This window comes from Galeopterus variegatus, unplaced genomic scaffold (assembly GCF_000696425.1).
Source record: "Galeopterus variegatus unplaced genomic scaffold, G_variegatus-3.0.2 Scaffold5526, whole genome shotgun sequence".
NCBI classification, from domain to species: Eukaryota; Metazoa; Chordata; class Mammalia; order Dermoptera; family Cynocephalidae; genus Galeopterus; species Galeopterus variegatus.
Genome location: NW_007731637.1, coordinates 137,355 through 155,495, shown reverse-complemented (window position 1 = coordinate 155,495; position 18,141 = coordinate 137,355). Strand labels below are relative to the sequence as shown.

Genomic DNA, 18,141 nt, shown 5'->3' with positions numbered 1-18,141 from the left:
CATGGATGAACCTGGAGAAAATTATGTTAAGAGAAATAAGTGAGACACAGAAAGAGAAATACGACATGTTTTCACTCATAACTGGGTTCTTGCAAGGAAGGAAGAAGGAAGGAAGGAAGGAAGGAAGGAAGGAAGGAAGGAAGGAAAGAAAGAAAGAAAGGACCACAATAATACATTGAACCTTCAGAAGGAGGGAACAAACCTAAGGATACTAGAGGTGAGCAGGAGGGAGCATGGGGAGTGATAGGTCAGGTGGAGGGCATGGGGAAAGATTAAGATTTGTAATGATGAATATGCTAATAATAATACAAATAATAATTAAAAATATTCACATGGGTACCTGGGAAGTGGCAGGTCTCCTGGCATTTGGGGCAGTATTCCTTGCTTTCAAACTGCATTCTAGGGTCCAGCCCATGGCTCACTTGGGAGAGTGAGGTGCTGATAACACCAAGACCATGGGTTTGGATCCCTATATAGGTACGACTGGTTAGCTCACTGGGTGAGCGTGGTGCTGACGACACCAAGTTAAAGGTTAAGATCCCTTTACTGGTCATCTTTTTTTAAAAAAAAATAAAAATAAAAAAATAAAAAAACCTGCATTCTAACATTGCAGTCAAGCTTATTGAAAAAGTATATTAATTTGCATAAACAAATACTCTATAATCAAACGACTTTTGAGAAAGAGATTTTCCCGCTTGTATGTCAGTAAAATCATACTTTAAAAAGTTCATGGAAAGACCCGTATTTCCTTTCAATTCTATTTTTGTACAAATTTTTAAAAGTACCCTCGTATATGCCAGCAAAAGACCTGAATAAAAACAGCTATGCTATATTGTTTACATAAAATATTCCTAATATATATCTGGGGACATTAAGGATCTTCTTACAGGATTGTTTCTAATGGATGATCCTTCTTATAGTGTAATTTATATTATATACTATAATATATCTGGTAAATTGCAGATAACACAAAAAATTTCAAAGTAATGGCATATGCAATTAAATCTTGGCCAACATCTTTGTGAAATCTGAGCTTGGTAACCTGAGAAAGGCAATGTCGCTCATTAAATAAGACAGCATTTTACATGCATCTACAACATACCAGAAACTAAGGCAGACTGGTTCCACAGTGGGATCTAAAGGTAAGCTTAAAAGTCCTACTCTTTCTTTTCTCCCTCCTGGTCCAGTTGGCGTAGAAATGTAAAATCCTGTAAAATCAACAAAAAAGTTTTCATTCTGGTCTGGAGTTCATTATTTCAACCAATGATTTGAGTCATTTCAAGTGTGCAAAGAGTTGTTGGGATAAGAACATCTGGAAGATTTTCTTAGGGGAATTAATTTTATCCTCAGTTTGACTCTGATATATTATGGCAGGAAACAGGAGACATGTAACAAAATATGACATGGAGCAAATGAAATATTGGATTAATCTATTTTGATTGAAATACGATTTTTTATAGAATGCTGAAATCTAGTATTTACTTGAAATCAGGCATCTTCTCTTGTGCTTTTCAACAGAAAAATATAGGCAGTGTTGCATATAAAATTCAAACTCATTCATTTATAAATGCAGAGTAAGAATAGGACATAAAGAAAAGAAATACTAGTTGAACTGCTATAGATATATCAATGCATATTTAGACCAGTCAGACAAACATTGTTTAGACTAAATGAGTGTTTTATCAAACATCTTAATTAATGTAATATACGCACATTAATTGGATTTACATTACAAAACATAAAGTACAAATAAATGTTAACATTTTATATTAACACATCACTTATATAATGCTGAGAACTTCTTTTAGCTATTTAGTTAGTGCTCAGTTATTCAACGTGATGGAAAAGAGTAGATATAGAGGAGAGGTTCCAGAATTCACTCTCTAAATGCCCAACTCCAAAGCCCTTTTGAGTTGACCTTACTTTTAGTTGCTTAGGATGTAGTTGGGAAGGAAGTAATTAAAATACCACTAAATGCCATGGTTAAGCACTGAAATGGTTAGTCTATTCAGAAATATTTTTAATTAGCTGCAATTATCTAACATAAACACACACCATGCTTCTATTTATGTTTTGCCATCTTCATATTCAATTAACTATAATTCAAAATATTTTAAATCTGTTGTCTACTCATTAAGCAGTAATATATTTGGAGTTTTCGGTATGACAAGATGATGCTAAGAGTTTCATGTCAGTGACAAGATGAAACATAATTAATTATGTAGACTATATGGTAGCTTATAAATTTTGCATAAATAAGTAAACACCATAAATATCATATAGAATTGCATATTAGGAATATAGTAAAATAATATATAATATTAAATTATCATTTTTGTCTTACCAGCTAAATTCTTTAGTTGGCAAATTAGAAGATGAAAATTCTTCATAAAATTATGAATTGTAAAAGTAGAGAAATGCAGCTTAAGCAAAAATTTACTTTTTCTAACCACCCAATTGTCCTTAAGTTTTGTCTACATTTGCTTATAGGTATCACTTGACCTCTGTTTAACACATACTGGATGCAGCAGGAATCACTGTATTATTATATCCAATGCAGCCCATTTTATTTCAACATAATAAGAAAATTCTTTTCTTTTTTGGGATTAAACTTATGTGCACCTATTGTGTCTGACTTTGTCTTCTGAGACCATTAAGGGTAAGATGTATTTGCTAGCTGTACAACTGTTTAGAAGACACTATTATGTCTCTCCTAAGTCTTCTCAAAATTATCCATCCTTTTTGCCCCCAATAGTTTAAATAAGACAGTTTGCTTCTTCATTTGATGAGCTCTCAATCAGTTGTACATAGCCCCACTTATTCCACTCAGTGTGAAAACTGGGCATTCACATGGTATTTCTGTTGGAACATCTCACCAGGTGAAGGAGTAGGAACGTCACAACACTCGGAGGTCTCACTTAAGTCAGGCCATCACTTTCACTATCTACTTCCATGTGTGTCTCACTCCTAGTTCTCTGACTCTCCACGGGAATTCTTTATCCCATGTATCCCATGTATGATTGCTTGATAATGCTTACTTATGTGCAACCTAATTGGTCTCTTGTTCATGATCTTTTACTATCTCTTTATTTCCTATAAAACCAAGTACAAATTCACTCTGATGTTTGAGGCTTCTGTACTATGACTTCAATATCATTTTCCAACCATAGTTCTTATGATTCATCTGTTTACATACAGAACTTCTACAAAATTAGATTATTTTAATGTTTCCAAACACCTAGAAATTTTATGGCCTTTTTGGGTCTTTTATGAAATTGTTTTTTATTATTATTTTTATATTCTGAGATGTTGTTGCAGAGTGGTGGGAGGTGGAGGGGAAGGGGGCAGAGCTGGCCCACAGCTGGCTTCTTTGTTCTCATGGTGTGTGGTGCGGGGGGTTGTTCCGGCCTCTTTTTTTTTTTTTTTCTGTTTTCTTGTCCTTTCACTTTCCCTTCCAATTATACCTTGTAGAAATCCTACTAATTTTTTAAGGTAATTTAAATCAAATTGCCAACTTCTTCAGAAAGCCTCGTAATTAGAAGTGACCACTTCTTCTTTTGAATTCTTAGTGTACATTGTATTTCTCTGCTGTTTCATAGCATATTCTGTTATGGATCTTATTTATATTCATATGTGACTTTATAAACTTGCTAGAATGCTTAGAAAAGGAAAGTTACCTTTTTCTTTTTTTTATTTTCTATATGGATTAGCTGAATGTTGTTTAACATATTGTTGTAATACTGATTTGACTTTCATTTAAATTTTTTAAGGTTCTACACAAAAAGAATGATTAAATAGGTATTTTCCTTAACTACATGGGAATTTATATGGCCAAATGAAAATTTTTTTTAAAATCCTTCAACTTTCTGGAAGTATCTTCTAGAGCTCTTTGGAATTAACCACAGGGTCACCTTAAAACTTGGAACGTCAAGTACATTTTTTTGGTTGTTTGCTTGTTTTATGTTTTGTATTTTTAAATTTATGTATTTCATTTTATAAACTCTAAAATTATTTGAAATAGCTCCCTAACGTCTTCCAAAAGCATACAAATATCAAATTAATTTCAACAAAGGAAAATGAATAAACTTTTCAAAGGCAAATTAATTTTGAAGGAAATCAACAAGTCCACTTAATAAAAAGAAATCAAGAACATAAATTAAATATCTAAGTTTAGCAACTTAAATTGCATAAAAACTCAGCAAAAAAGAATATAAATACAAGGACACTTAAAAAAATTCATGGAAAATTAGTATTGAAGGATAATGGAAATCTTTCCATGAACTTTAACTTTGTTTTGTTTGTTTAATTTTTTTAAAATAAGATTATAGAAAATGTGTTCTCTGACCACAATAACAGAAGGAAATTTAGAAAACTCACAAATATGTGGAAATTAAACAGCACTCTCCTAAATAAACAATGGTTAAAAAGAAAAAATCACAGGGCAATTACAGAGTACTTTGAGATAAAGATCAAATCACAACATATCAAAATTTATAGGATGCAGGGCTCATGCAGTGCAATTTACATATTTTCATGGAAGAAAAATTTATACTTGTAAGCACCTATATTAAAAATAAGAAAAATCTCTAATCAGTAATGTAAACTTCTACCTTAAGAAAATAGAAAAAGTAGAGCAAACCAACCCAAAAGCAAATATAAGAAGGAAATAGCAAAGATTATAACAGAAATATGTGTATTAGGAAATCAAAAAAACATAGAGAAAATCAACAAAACCAAAACTTGATTCTTTAAAAAGATCCACAAAATTTGCAAACCTTTGTCTAGACTGACCAAGAAAAAAAGAGAGAAGATCAAAATTGTCAAAATCAGAAATAAAGTAGGAGCACTATTGCATTGTCACTATGGCTATTTGTGGTTGTAAGATTTAGTTTCTTTCTCTTTCTTGTTTTCATTTTTGTTCTACCAGTGGGCTTTGTTCTTTCTTGTGTATTCATGGTAGTCATTACTGTCTTTTGGATTCCAGATGCAGGACTTCCTTGAGGGTTTCTTGTATAGTTGGTGGTGTGGTGGTGAACTCTCACACCATTTTTGTTTGTCTGGAAAATATACTATTTCCCCTTCATTTCTGAAGGATAGCTATGATAGTTATAGAATTCTTGGACAGCAGTCTTTTTCTTTTAGTATTTTGAATATATCATCCAGTTTCTTCTTGCCATTAGAGTTTCTGTTGAGAAGTCTGCTGGTAGTCTGATACAGGCTTCCTTACAGGTGACTTGATGTTTTTCTCTTGCTTCTTTTAAGATTCTCTGTCTTTGAACTTTGCCAGTTTGACTATCATGTGTCTTGGAGAGGATATTCTTGGGTTGAATCTGTTTGGGGATCTTTGAGCATCCTGGATCTGATGGTTGATGTCTCTCCCTATACCTGAAAATTTTTCTGTTATTATTTCATTGAATAGGTTTTCTGTCTTTTCCTTTCTCCTCCCTTTCTGGAATACCCATGATTTTAATGTTTGTGTGCTTGAGGTTGTCTGCCAGCTCACTTAGATTTTCTTCATTTTTTTCAGTTCTTTTTTCCTTTTTTTTTTGGTTTTCCTGGGTTGTATGAATAAAGACTATCTTCACAATCAGAAATTCTTTCTTCTGCTTGTTCTAGCCTGCTGCTTAAGCTCTTGCTTGTTTTTTTTTTTTTTTTTGCTGAGTGAATCTTTCAAGTCTATGAGTTCTGCTATGTTTTTTAAAAGTATTAATCACTTTGTACATTTACTCCTTCATATCCGGGATTTTTGTCTTGTTTCATTATGTTTAACTGAGTCTTCTCATATCTCAATGAGTTTCCTTAAGATTGTTGCTCAGAATTCTTTTTCAGTCATTTCAAGGGCTTCCTGCTCTGTAGGTTCTGGTGTTTGAGAATTACTGTATTCATCTGGTGGTGTCATATTTTCTTGGGTTTTCATATTTCTAGTATTTCTATGCTGATGTCTGGTCATCTGGCAGAGGTGTTGCTTCTTCTATTTCTCTGGAGTAGGCTTTGAGGAGAGAGACATCCTCTTCTTTTTTCAGTCTATGCTGGTGACTCTCCTTTTCTTAATGCCGTTGAGTGTCTGGAGGGCCACCTACACAGTGGCTTTGGCTGCTGCTGTGTGGTGTTGAGTTGCTTTTTCAGCAACTGTGGCTGTGGGGGTGGCAGTGGTGGGCCACCCACTCAGAAGTGTTGTTTTCAGTGTGCCTTCTTGCCTGGTTTTGGGCAGGGGTACTGCACTAGGCTCCTTGCCTAGGACCCTGGGCATGCTCTCTTGCCTGCTTCCTGGCAGAGGGGCTGTGGCCCTCAGCATCTTGCCTAGGACCCCAGCTGTGCTCCTTGCCTAAGCCCCAGGCTTTCTGTCTTGCCTGCTTCTGGGCAGAGGGGGCTGAAACCTATGGCTCACTACATTTATTAATTTAAGCACACAGTAAACCTCTTTCTTGAGCCATTAGGTTTTTCGTACAAGGTCTTTCTATCACTTTTTCTGCTTATTTCTCCATGAACTGAATCTAACTTCTCCTCACCCAACATCCCAAGTAAAGACAAAAAGTGCTGGGCATGTGTTGATGTTGATGTAGAAACAGCAGAAACTGGTGAGGTAGTAGAACTTTCTGGAAACTTGCAGATCCTTCTGAAGGAAGAAAGCTGATTTAAAGTGCTTTATGAGTTGTAAATGTGTATGAGAAACTAACTGATCCTAGTAGATAAATATTATTGAAAGTTTTAGGTTGAAGAATGGTACAAATTGAGTCAGATTCTGTCAATATACAAAAGTAATGTCATTTTCTAAAATCCAACATCATAGAAAAGATAAAGAAGATAATATAACTTTGAAAACATTGAAGTTACATGTAACTTAGAAAAAGTTTACATGCTAAATAAAATGGAGATACCAAAAGACCTAATGTACTTTTGAAAATTGAGCAAAATAACTACTTTCCTCCCCAGCCACTACATAGAACACCTTAGAATACAGCTAATTTGCGTCTATTGAATGCATCTTGTGGCATGAGTAGAAAATAGTTATAACATCTAACATTTATATAGCATTTTCCATGTGCCAGGCATTTTTCTGAGTTGTTTATTTTTTTAACATGGCAATCAATTTTATGTTCATAACATGCTTCTCAAGTCAGGTCCCATTATCTGCAGCTTTATTTTCCAGGTAAGGGAACTGAAGCTGAGAGAGAGGCTGGACAACTTGCCTAAATGTCAGGACTGACACTTAAATCTAGCTAAGACATCATCTGTTTTAATGATCTTTACTAATACTCTATGCTGCCTCCCAAAGCGTTAGAAACAGTTACAATTTTGTTGAGAAATGCAAGAAAGAAACGCTTTCTTTGTGCTGTCTAGCCCTTCTGTGACTCTCAGATTTCTGAAGTTTTCACATGTTACTAACCTCATTTTCCCTGAGTGTTCTGAACAAACGGGCCACTTCTGAGCACGCCAAGATGCTGCCCTACATCAATGCCACCATCTCTACCAATCCCTTTTGCTTCTAAGAGGTACAGAGAAACCCTGAGGTTGACAGTGCAGAGATGTAGGAACTGCTGCTCTGCCAGGAGAGAGTTCTTCAGAAGGACTAGAAAAGTAAAGGGGCTTAGATGTTCTTCCCTAAAGCAATGTTAATTCAAAGCTTATCTGTTTCATTCAGGCTTTCCTGTCAGGCTTTCCTGTCATTTAAAGTGAAGGCAAAGAATGAGAAAAGAAAATAGAAGCTCTGCATGGATAAGAGGAGCAGCAGGAGAGATTTAATTCTCTTCCATTTCAGAGGTAGGATGTTCTGACACAAAAAAGCGAGTTGGAAGCAAACGTCCTTTGTGGGGAGAATGGCTGGTAGGTTATGAAATCACAGGCATGAGAGTTGGAGAGGACCTATTAAGCTCTACCATCTGTCCTTATTACATGACTTGTCTAATTTTAAATAACTCCTGCCACAGGATTTTCTCCTGAGACTCCATTCCTGACCCAACAATTTAAAACTTCCACTTGACATTCAACCTGCTTCTCTTTGGTCAGTTTCATCTTATTTCTTTAGTTATTTAATCTGTTGGCAAGCTGAAACCATTTTTCTCCTGTACTGTACTCATATTCTTCAAATATCAGTGAAATCATTTCATCTCTTATTATGATGACATAAAAGTAGAAAAATGATAATTTGAACATCAAAGATTTCAACTCCATAAAAGGTTATCTGTCATAGTTAATAGATATAAATGCTTTTCGCACTTTCCTCGAACTACTCTTGTCCAAGTGTGGTACAGACTTTTTAAAAATAAAAGTAAAGGGGAAAAATGACCAGATTATTTGACAGTTTTAAGCCAGGTCTCTTTAGAGGGTTGGGATGGTTATCATTTAGGGGTGGTCTTCAGCTGTGCAGGTTACTAATACATCCATGGAGAATCGGGCTCTGGGAGATAACTTATTCAAAGAAGATTAATTATGTATGAGAGTATTCATGCCATCATTTTCAGTACTAAACATTCTTGGTCTTATGGGATTGGCCAGCTACACAGAGAAAATTTTTTATGCATAGGTCTATCCTGGTAACTAATTTAGTAGCATCCTGTTGGCCCTACTTTCAGAATTTACCTCTTCTTACTATATCTTCTTCCATTGATCTGAGTCCCATGACCTTTTCTCTGGTTAGATAATAACCTTCTACCTTCCACTGATCTCCCTTCAATACTCTTGCTCTTCCACAAACTATTCTCTGCCTTCCAGACAGAGCAGATACTATCACTCCTGTGCTCAAGAACCTCAACTAGCTCCCTGGTTTACTCAGAGAAAGAGCTGAGGCCACAGAAGACGTCGATCATCATCTGGACCCTACTGCCCTACTCCACTCCAGCCACTCTGGACTCCTGACTTTTCTTCAAACAAGTCAGACATGCTTCCCTTTAGAGTCTCAGCTGTTTTCACTCTGTCTGGAATAATCTGTCTGGACAGTTCCTTTAATTCCTTTAAGTTTTGATTCATATGTCACTTTTCAAGGAGACCTGAGTTGATCACTCCATTTTAATTTGCAATAGCACTTTAGCACCTGCCCTCCTCTTTCTCATTACCAAGTTTTATATTTTCCCAGAGTACTCATTCACATTTAACATACCCCCTCCCCCCAAAATTGATTACTTCTCCGGTATGTTGCCTATTTTCTGTTTTTCTTTGCTGGAGTACATGTTCCATGAGAGCAGAAAGTCTGGTTTATTTTGTTCACAGATTTATTAAGGCTCTAGGCCATTGAATGCCTTAGGAATTCAAAGATAAAAGTGAGTAGGTTCTTGTTTCTGAAGAGAATACTGTGGTAGAAAGAAAGAAACAGGTAAGCAATTATAAAGTCATGCAATAAAAAAAAACAAAAGAGGCGCTTAAAATGTTTAACAGAAAGGAAGATTTCAACTTTGGGGTTCTAGACAGACTTCCTAGAATTGGTGATATGTGATCTGAATCCTCAATGCTTGCAAGCATGCCTAGTTAAAGAAGGCTTTTAATATTTATTTTGAATTGAATTGTATTCTCATAATTAATCTATCAACAAGTCTTATTTTGGGGTGAGTTGTGGCTAAGAAAATTATGTAAGTGCACAAATTTTCACTCTCTTCTTTTTGTAATTTTCCTTACTTTTTAAGATCCATGTTCCTTCCAGATTTGTAATTCTCTGCTCAGTGATTATATTTGGTTTTATAAATGCATGCTTCCAAAGCTTTCATGTGTGATTTTTTTGTTGTTATTGACCGTTAAGGGGATCACAACCCTTGGCTTGGTGTGGTCCACCCCACACTCAACCAGTGAGCGCACCGGCCATCCCTATGTAGGATCCGAACCTGCAGCCTCGTTGCTAACAGTACCGCACTCACCCAAGTGAGCCACAGGGCCGGCCTTTTCATTTGTGATTTTTGCACTAGAAATTCATTATGTCCTGGAACTTATCCATAATTTGTTTTCTTCAGTCAAATATTGTTGTCTCCAATGTTAATGTTTCCACCTGGAATTCCATTCTAGCATCCCATTCACATGAAAAACATACTTACAAATCACAACTCTTTCCTTAGGATCACGCTTTAGAATTAGAAGAATAAACCTATCTCTACTTCAAGATGACATGATCCTATATATTGAAAACTCTAAGGAATTCTTTGAAAAAAAACTATTAGAGCTAATAAACAAGTTCAGGAAGACTGCAGGATACAAGATAAATACACAAAAATTCATTGTATTTCTGTGCAATAGCAATGATCAACCAGAAAATGGAAATTAAGGCAAAGTAGTCCAAAGTTCAGAACAGTTCATTACCTCGCACAAGTCTATTTAGCTAATAATAATGGCAAAAGCAGGGTGACAGCCTACTCTCCTTGTCTCTAATGGCCTCTGTGTACTTTTCAACATGTTGCGAATGTAGGGCAAAAGAATATAGTTCTTGAAACACACTCACTTTTACTTACCTATTTGATTATCATATTTCCTTTAGATGCATTTATTAGTCCATTATTTTAAAAAAGAAAATCTGAAAAGGACTGCTTTGCATTTAATACTACTCACTTTAAACCACAGAAAAACATACATCCTTTCCCTTTTGATTTATGAACTAAATATGAACTATACCTGAAGCATTGCCAAAAGTGTGGTCGACATCTGGTCCAGTAAAAGGGGGATAGGTGCTTCCCTGAACTCTTTCCCATTCGTTATCATCATTTAGATCCTGGACCCAGAAACAAAAGCCATCCTCAAAATTACAGTTGATTTTCTCATAATCTGTGAATTAAAAAAAAGAAGAATAAAAAACAAAACTCAAATTAAGTCCATAATGTGAGTAATTGTATTAGATTGCATTGAAAATAATCTAACTTTATGCAGTTTATAATTGAGTGGCATACATAAAATCCTTATTTTTTATTAATCTTAACTTCATTTTATTCCGTTTAGTTAAAACAAAACAAAACAAAAAACAAACAAAAAATCTTTTCTATTTTGCCAACTGTGTTAAATTAATGTATCTCTTATATCCCGTCAGGGCTTTAGCAAATACAGGCTTCTTGTCTCCATTGGTTTACCCACACAATTTTTGTTTCATATTTTTTACTCCCCTTACTACTCAGTTTAGTACCTTTGATCAAAATTAAGTAAGTTATGTGCAACTTTCTCTTAAGTAGTTTTATGCTAATAATATTTTTAACTTGAGGTATTTGCAGTATATAAAATTTAAATTTAATTTTTATATTTATTTATAGTTGTTCTCAAACTGGTTATTTGATTCTTTTAAAGAACATGAACTATTTTCTAATTTCTCATTTCTCTCTAAGCATCAAGTAAAGAGCTATGCACACAAAAGATACTCATTAAAGAACTTGCATAATTAAAATTTTAGATTCTGCTACTTTTAAAATTCCATTACAACATTAAAGCATCTGAAAATTCAAGGGCTAAAGAATAAGCAATACTTACTATTGAGCTCACTGCTGTTAAATGCAGTATATGTTGCATTAAATCCAATATAATCATTTTCATCTGATTCTATAAGAAAGGTGGCAGTAACTTGGTTGGAAAAAATCCTAATTGTGCCAGGATTAGTTTCACAAAGAGAAGCTACAAAAATAAAATAAAATAAAATAAAGGACTGTTATATGTACGTACCTGTCTATTTATCCATCCATTCATTTATTGATCTATCAATTTTTCAATTAATCTATCAATCCATCTATCTGATATCACTCAGCTAACTAAAAGCATTAATAATATGATTCTTTTTTTTTAATTGAAATGTCTCTTCTAAGCATTAGAAAATCTCAAATTATTACAAATATTTATGGTTTGAAAAAACTATATTTTCATTTTTTATTATTAGCTACATGCACTACATGCAGATATGAAAAGAAAAGATTCATTTCTTTACTGAAAAAGTTTCTCTAAGAAACACATAAGTTAAACAGTAATACAACTAAAAGTTAGTTTGGCTCTATCAGGTATTTACCGTGCCACACTAACAGGGGCTAAACCTGGGTCACAATAATAGAAAACAAACAGTATTGGCTCTCTACCCACCCATATAACCTCAAGATAATACTAGATGATGTAAGGATTATTTCTATGGAATTTTATAATGATTTTTAATATTTTTCTGTTTTGATTCTAAGTTACTTAAGTGATATCTCTCCATTTTTGATTCTCAAGGGTTACTATGGTGCTCGGGAAATAAAAGGTTCTCATATAATTATTTACAAAAATCATTGTTATATGAAATTTACTTTTATAAAAAGTTACAGTTTAGCATGTTCATTTTCAAAGAGGGTGATGTGGGCTCCAAGGAGGTATAAGTTGGTTCTCAGAGGCAAAACAGTCTTAATTTTTAAATACGTAAAGCCCAGAAAATTCATACAGTAAATAAACAGATGTACAGAACATGTGAAATATTAAAATTGGGGAGCCATTGAAATAAAAGGTCTGAAAAGGTTTCTTAGTGGTGGTGATAATGAAAAAAGTTACATGATAATGGTTTAGCGTTTTAACTTGATAATCTGAACTGGGCATCAGATTCAGGTCTGTGAAAAGTACCACACTTGTAATTTAGAGACAAAGCACCACTATTACTTATTGAGTTCTACAGAGAAACACTTTTATGAGCTATTAAAAGTTCTGTCCTTACTATGCAGAAATTAGTAAACAATGTGATACCTGCATGACAATTTCAATAGAATCTAATGGAAAGAAGCAGCATTGATTCACATCTTAATGTTTTCCCCTAAAACGTGTGTCCTTCATTCAGTTATTTTCTCACAAAGAACTACCTCGGTTATTTAGACTCTTCCCACCAGCATATATAATTGTGTAATCCAAATGGTTCTCACATTGAAAACCATTGTAGTTCGTAAGTGTCTAGTCCTTTTAAAACTGTGAACTTTCTAGAAACTTTGCTTTAAACCTATCTGTTTAAACCTATTCTTGCTTTCTTTTCCATGACCATAAAATTCTTTTGGACAATGACTTCTGGTTGCATCTGAATGTGATTAGTGACTCAAAGGCACCCCTGATGGCTGCAGTGTGTTGGATCCCCACATTATCTAATGCCACTGCAGTAGATTAGATAGTACGGGGGTTCATGTCCTGAGGTCCATTGACCTGCTTCAGAGACGATGGCTGCAGTGTGTTGGATCCCCACATTATCTAATGCCACTGCAGTAGATTAGATAGTACAGGGGTTCATGTCCTGAAGTCCATTGACCTGCTTCAGAGATATACACAAACCTTTGGAAATGATATACATTATGTATCTGTAGAGATTGTATAAACTTTTATTAGCTTATTTAAGTCTCTTTGACTAAAATGAGTCCCAGAACCACAGGTCCAGTGAAAAACATGTACCTTATGCATTCTGGAAGGCTGTAGAAGAGTCAGTATTTGACTTAGTCCTGGCTCTGTGTCTTACTAGACTTCTCTATGCCTCAGTTTCCTCTGTTGCAATATAATATTTTCAATAAAAATGTGATAAGGAGTAAATAAGTAATTTCTATGTGATACAGTGACTGGTGCATAGTAATTTTCAGTGAATGCTAGCTATTGTTTCTCTATCCACCAACTTGGTTGTGAGCCCTGAAAAGGCAGACTATGACTTTATGCTTTCTGTACCTCTGTCATTATGCCAGAAAAGGGAAGGCTTCTAATCAATATTTGACTGCATGTATTAAAATGGGAATAAACAGAGTAATAGAGTTTCTGTACATGAAAGAGGGCTTGTGTTGAAAGAAAAAACAATTAGCTAATAATTTTTAAAGGCTGAAGTTTCCTGATATTATATTATAGCCAATACAGTAAACTTTTAGACATTCATTTCTTAAGAAAATCCAGTGTCTTCTACTAATAAACCAATACTTCTATGGATACTAATTTACATAGATTTGCTAGCAGTCACACTTGAATGTGAATTAACTCATCATCTGTCTTCTAACAGCAAAGGCTCTGGTGAATAGCTTTTGTGAAAGAGGAAAGCAGAGAAACCTGATAAAGATGCAGGGGAGTTTGGAAAGAGGGCAGTGGACAGGGATGAAAGACTTTCTATAAAGTGTGATTCAACAGATTATTTCAAAACTATTTATTTTACCCAATTTGTAAGAGGACAAATTCTGCCAATAGAGTATCGCCTTTATGATATAAAGAATTTCTAATATACTCAACACACTGCGTGCCAACTATGAATGTGGTATGGGGCTAACTGCTTAGACAGAGAAGAAATAACCAGTTTCCCTATTAGAAAAATTCAGATTGGTGAGTTATAAAAAGAGTTAATAACTGAAATTATTCCACATGGAAGAAATGTTTTGGGTGTACTGAGGAAGGAATCTTTAATTTTGCTAGGCACTATGATTGGAGAATCTATGAGAACTTTTGGAAGGGGCGACTCTTTAAGCCAGTCCTTGTTAAATTTTTCCATGTAAGTTCTCCTACACAGTAAACTTTTAGACATTCATTTCTTAAGAAAATCCAGTGTCTTCTACTAATAAACCAATACTTCTATGGATACTAATTTACATAGATTTGCTAGCAGTCACACTTGAATGTGAATTAACTCATAATTTGTCTTCTAACAGCAAAGGCTCTGGTGAATAGCTTTTGTGAAAGAGGAAAGCAGAGAAACCTGATAAAGATGCAGGGGAGTTTGGAAAGAGGGCAGTGGACAGGGATGAAAGACTTTCTATAAAGTGTGATTCAACAGATTATTTCAAAACTATTTATTTTACCCAATTTGTAAGAGGACAAATTCTGCCAATAGAGTATCACCTTTATGATATAAAGAATTTCTAATATACTCAACACACTGAGTGCCAACTATGAATGTTGTATGGGGCTAACTGCTTAGACGGAGAAGAAATAACCAGTTTCCCTATTAGAAAAATTCAGATTGGAGAGTTATAAAAAGAGTTAATAACTGAAATTATTCCACATGGAAGAAATGTTTTGGGTGTACTGAGGAAGTAATCTTTAATTTTGCTAGGCACTATGATTGGAGAATCTATGAGAACTTTTGGAAGGGGGGACTCTTTAAGCCAGTCCTTGTTAAATTTTTCCATGTAAGTTCTCCTATCAATTTAAGAGAGTACATGGGTACTTCTGAGTGTACACGAAAGTGTCCTGATAAAAGCATANCAATTTAAGAGAGTACATGGGTACTTCTGAGTGTACACGAAAGTGTCCTGATAAAAGCATAATGTTTGTCAAAAATGCTTTACCTTGAAAATACGTGAATATATTATTTAGTTTCATATTTACAGTGTGTGATTACTTTTGTTATAGGATAAATTGACAGTTCAGGAAGATCCACTCTGTTTACTTTATAGTTTTGACTAGACCTATGCACATTTTTGTGTGTTTCAGTTTTAGAAGCATGGTCTTACACAATGTTAAGAGACAGTATTAGGTACACATTGCCAGCAGTCCTATGGGACTGGAATACCAGCTGAGCACCTGGGATATAAAGAATGTCATAACAACTATGCACTCAGAAACACATTTTTATGGGCGTGGCACTTTGAAAACAGTTTCAGAGTGCTCACCCAGGCTATTTTTATTGTCTTTCTTAGAGGATGCAGAAACAATATTTATGAATTTTTCTGGACAAAAAATTAAATGAAGTTACTCACATATTTTACCTCTTCCATACCTAGTATTGATAATTATTACCACCACTGAATTTAATATTACACCTTTTTCACTGCAACTTAAAGAGGACATTTTGAGCTAACTCTCCTGGCAATCTATTATGGTTTACTTCAGTTGTCATAATTCCTTGAAGAAGATCTTTTCCACCAGAACTTTCGTACTATGACTGTGTATAAAAATGACTAAAAATGCCTTTAGGGTTTGTTTACACTGAGTTATCCCTAATTAAGTATATAGCAAGTATTTTATGGTACTGGATGCTTTTATTTCCCTGTATTTTCTCTAGATAATCCTATTTTCCCTAATTAAAGTAAAATATCTATAAATATTTGATAAAATAATAGCAGTATATGAGATATATATTCTGAATTGGAATTTAATGAACGTAAATCTTGTATCTCTCACAAAAAGGAACTTGCTAAAATAGTCAGAAGAAGATGGGCTTGTGAATAAAGAATAAAAATACTGGCATTATTTCAATTCAAAATAACTTCAATATAAATCTGTTAGTTAAAATTTAAATCAACCAATATTGAGTTTTTACAATATAACAGGCACTGTGCTAGGGCTGAAGGTAAGATATTATTGCCTTTCTTTAAAAAAAGTTATTTTGAATTTTAAAATTTAAGTGTAACATCTAATGTTCTTTTTCATATATTTTTCAGGTTAAAATTAAAATATTTTATTTTTAAAACTTTAAAATAGATTTTTATTTTAAAGACATTAAAATCAAACAGCTGTCTATCTTATTATTTAAATATACTTTCATAAATTTTTTTCTATTTGGATATTTAGTTTCTTTATTACTTTTTGTAGTTATTGGGCATTATTCACATCACTATGCCTAATTACTCTGAGACATTAATGAATTACTGCTAGTATAAGCATGTGAAAATAGTGTTTAGACAAACAGTGATATTTGAAGAATAAAAGAACACGAGGGCAATTTACACCTACCACTTATTGGGCGGTTGACCTCTGTGAGTTTAGACTTCATGTTTGTAGAGATTATAATAGCACCTACATAATTGCATTTATTGAGCTAACTTAAAGTGCTGACAGCACTGCTTTACACATTTTAAGTGATCAATGTATGCTAAAACTTATTAACGTCACATTAGTCTTTAGAGATATTTATATGAACTAGCTTATTTGTCCATCAATGTAAATATTTATATTGATTGTAATTTTAAGGAACTGCATTTATCAACCACAAAAATAGATTATGAAATGGTTGGCCCATTTATTTAAGCCGACATTAGTCTTTAGAGATATTTATATGAACTAGCTTATTTGTCCATCAATGTAAATATTTATGTTGATTGTAATTTTAAGGAACTGCATTTATCAACCACAAAAATAGATTATGAAATGGTTGGCCCATTTATTTAAGCCGAGTGTGACTTACCATGAGTTCATATGTTTTATATATACTCATTATTATATTTGTACTCAAGCTTTTAAAGCACAGTGAACAATTGCATTGTGTTTGAAGTCAGAGAGTTTTGGGTTTGATTTCTGCCTGTAATACTAACTCGTTCTGTAAACGCGTGGTCATTTAACCTCTTGGACCGCATTTTATTCTTCTGTAATACATATTTTGCAGGTTTGTTTAAAATATTAAATAAGAAAATCCAAAAAATCATTCAGTACAGTGTAAAATCAATAGCACCCAACAAAAACTAAATCTTATTAGCATATGCTTAAATATTTCTCAAATTTTTAAATCAACCAAAAACATTTTTAGGTGTTCATCAAACATCACTCATCATTACTCACAAATAAAATTTGAAAGGCAAAATTATAAAAATAAATGCAGTTATTATATAAACTTTAATAACAGGTGTTGCTTTCAACCTCATCTTAGCTCAACACTTGACTATTTCTCCAAAGTGTGAAGTACTAGTTATTTCCTGGGCTCCATTTCCACATTCTCTTCATCCTCAAGTTTTATTTCCTCCTGGATTTTTACTCCTACTTTCTGTGGCTACCACGAATAGGTCTGTGCCTCTTAGGGCCAGATGGAACAAAGTGGGGTGGGTAGATGTATCTTACTGGTGCATTCCCTTCCCTCTTCTCGGCTTCCATCAGTGTCTGCATACTAACAGTGAGTGGTTATCTAGTAACAATACCATCATACCTGCCATTTACTGCACCTAACTCCTGTGTTAGACACTGTTTTACCCACTTTATTAGTATTATTCCTGCAAGAGACTGAAGAGCAGAGTGCACATTGAAAATAAGAACATGGGCTGGCCAGTTCACTCACTTGGGAGAGCATAGTGCTGTTAACACTAAGGTAATAGGTTCAGATCCCCGTATTGGCCAGCCACCAAAACAAAAAAAAAAAAAAAGAAAAGAAAAGAAAAGAAAGAAAGAAAGAAAGAAAGAAAGAAAGAAAGAAAGAGAAAAAAAGAAAGAAAGAAAGATAGATGGGCTGGCCTGGTGGTGCACTGGAGAGTGCGCTGCTTGGGAGCGCAGCGGCACTCCCGCCGAGGGTTTGGA

At 34.1% G+C, this 18,141-nt stretch overlaps 1 protein-coding gene across 1 annotated transcript in view; it reads right to left on the bottom strand.

The window, feature by feature from the left end:
- Positions 1-1,102: 1,102 nt before the first annotated feature.
- Positions 1,103-18,141, bottom strand: part of LOC103604990 (enteropeptidase-like) — a gene marked incomplete at its 3' end in the record, with an annotated part of 62,162 nt that continues 45,123 nt past the window's right edge. Inside the window, exons 10-12 of the mRNA XM_008589568.1 lie at positions 11,431-11,571; positions 10,591-10,740; positions 1,103-1,208 (exon numbers count right to left, since the gene is read on the bottom strand). Of these exons, the coding sequence (XP_008587790.1) occupies positions 1,103-1,208; positions 10,591-10,740; positions 11,431-11,571 (397 nt within the window). The remainder of the gene's footprint in view (positions 1,209-10,590; positions 10,741-11,430; positions 11,572-18,141) is intronic.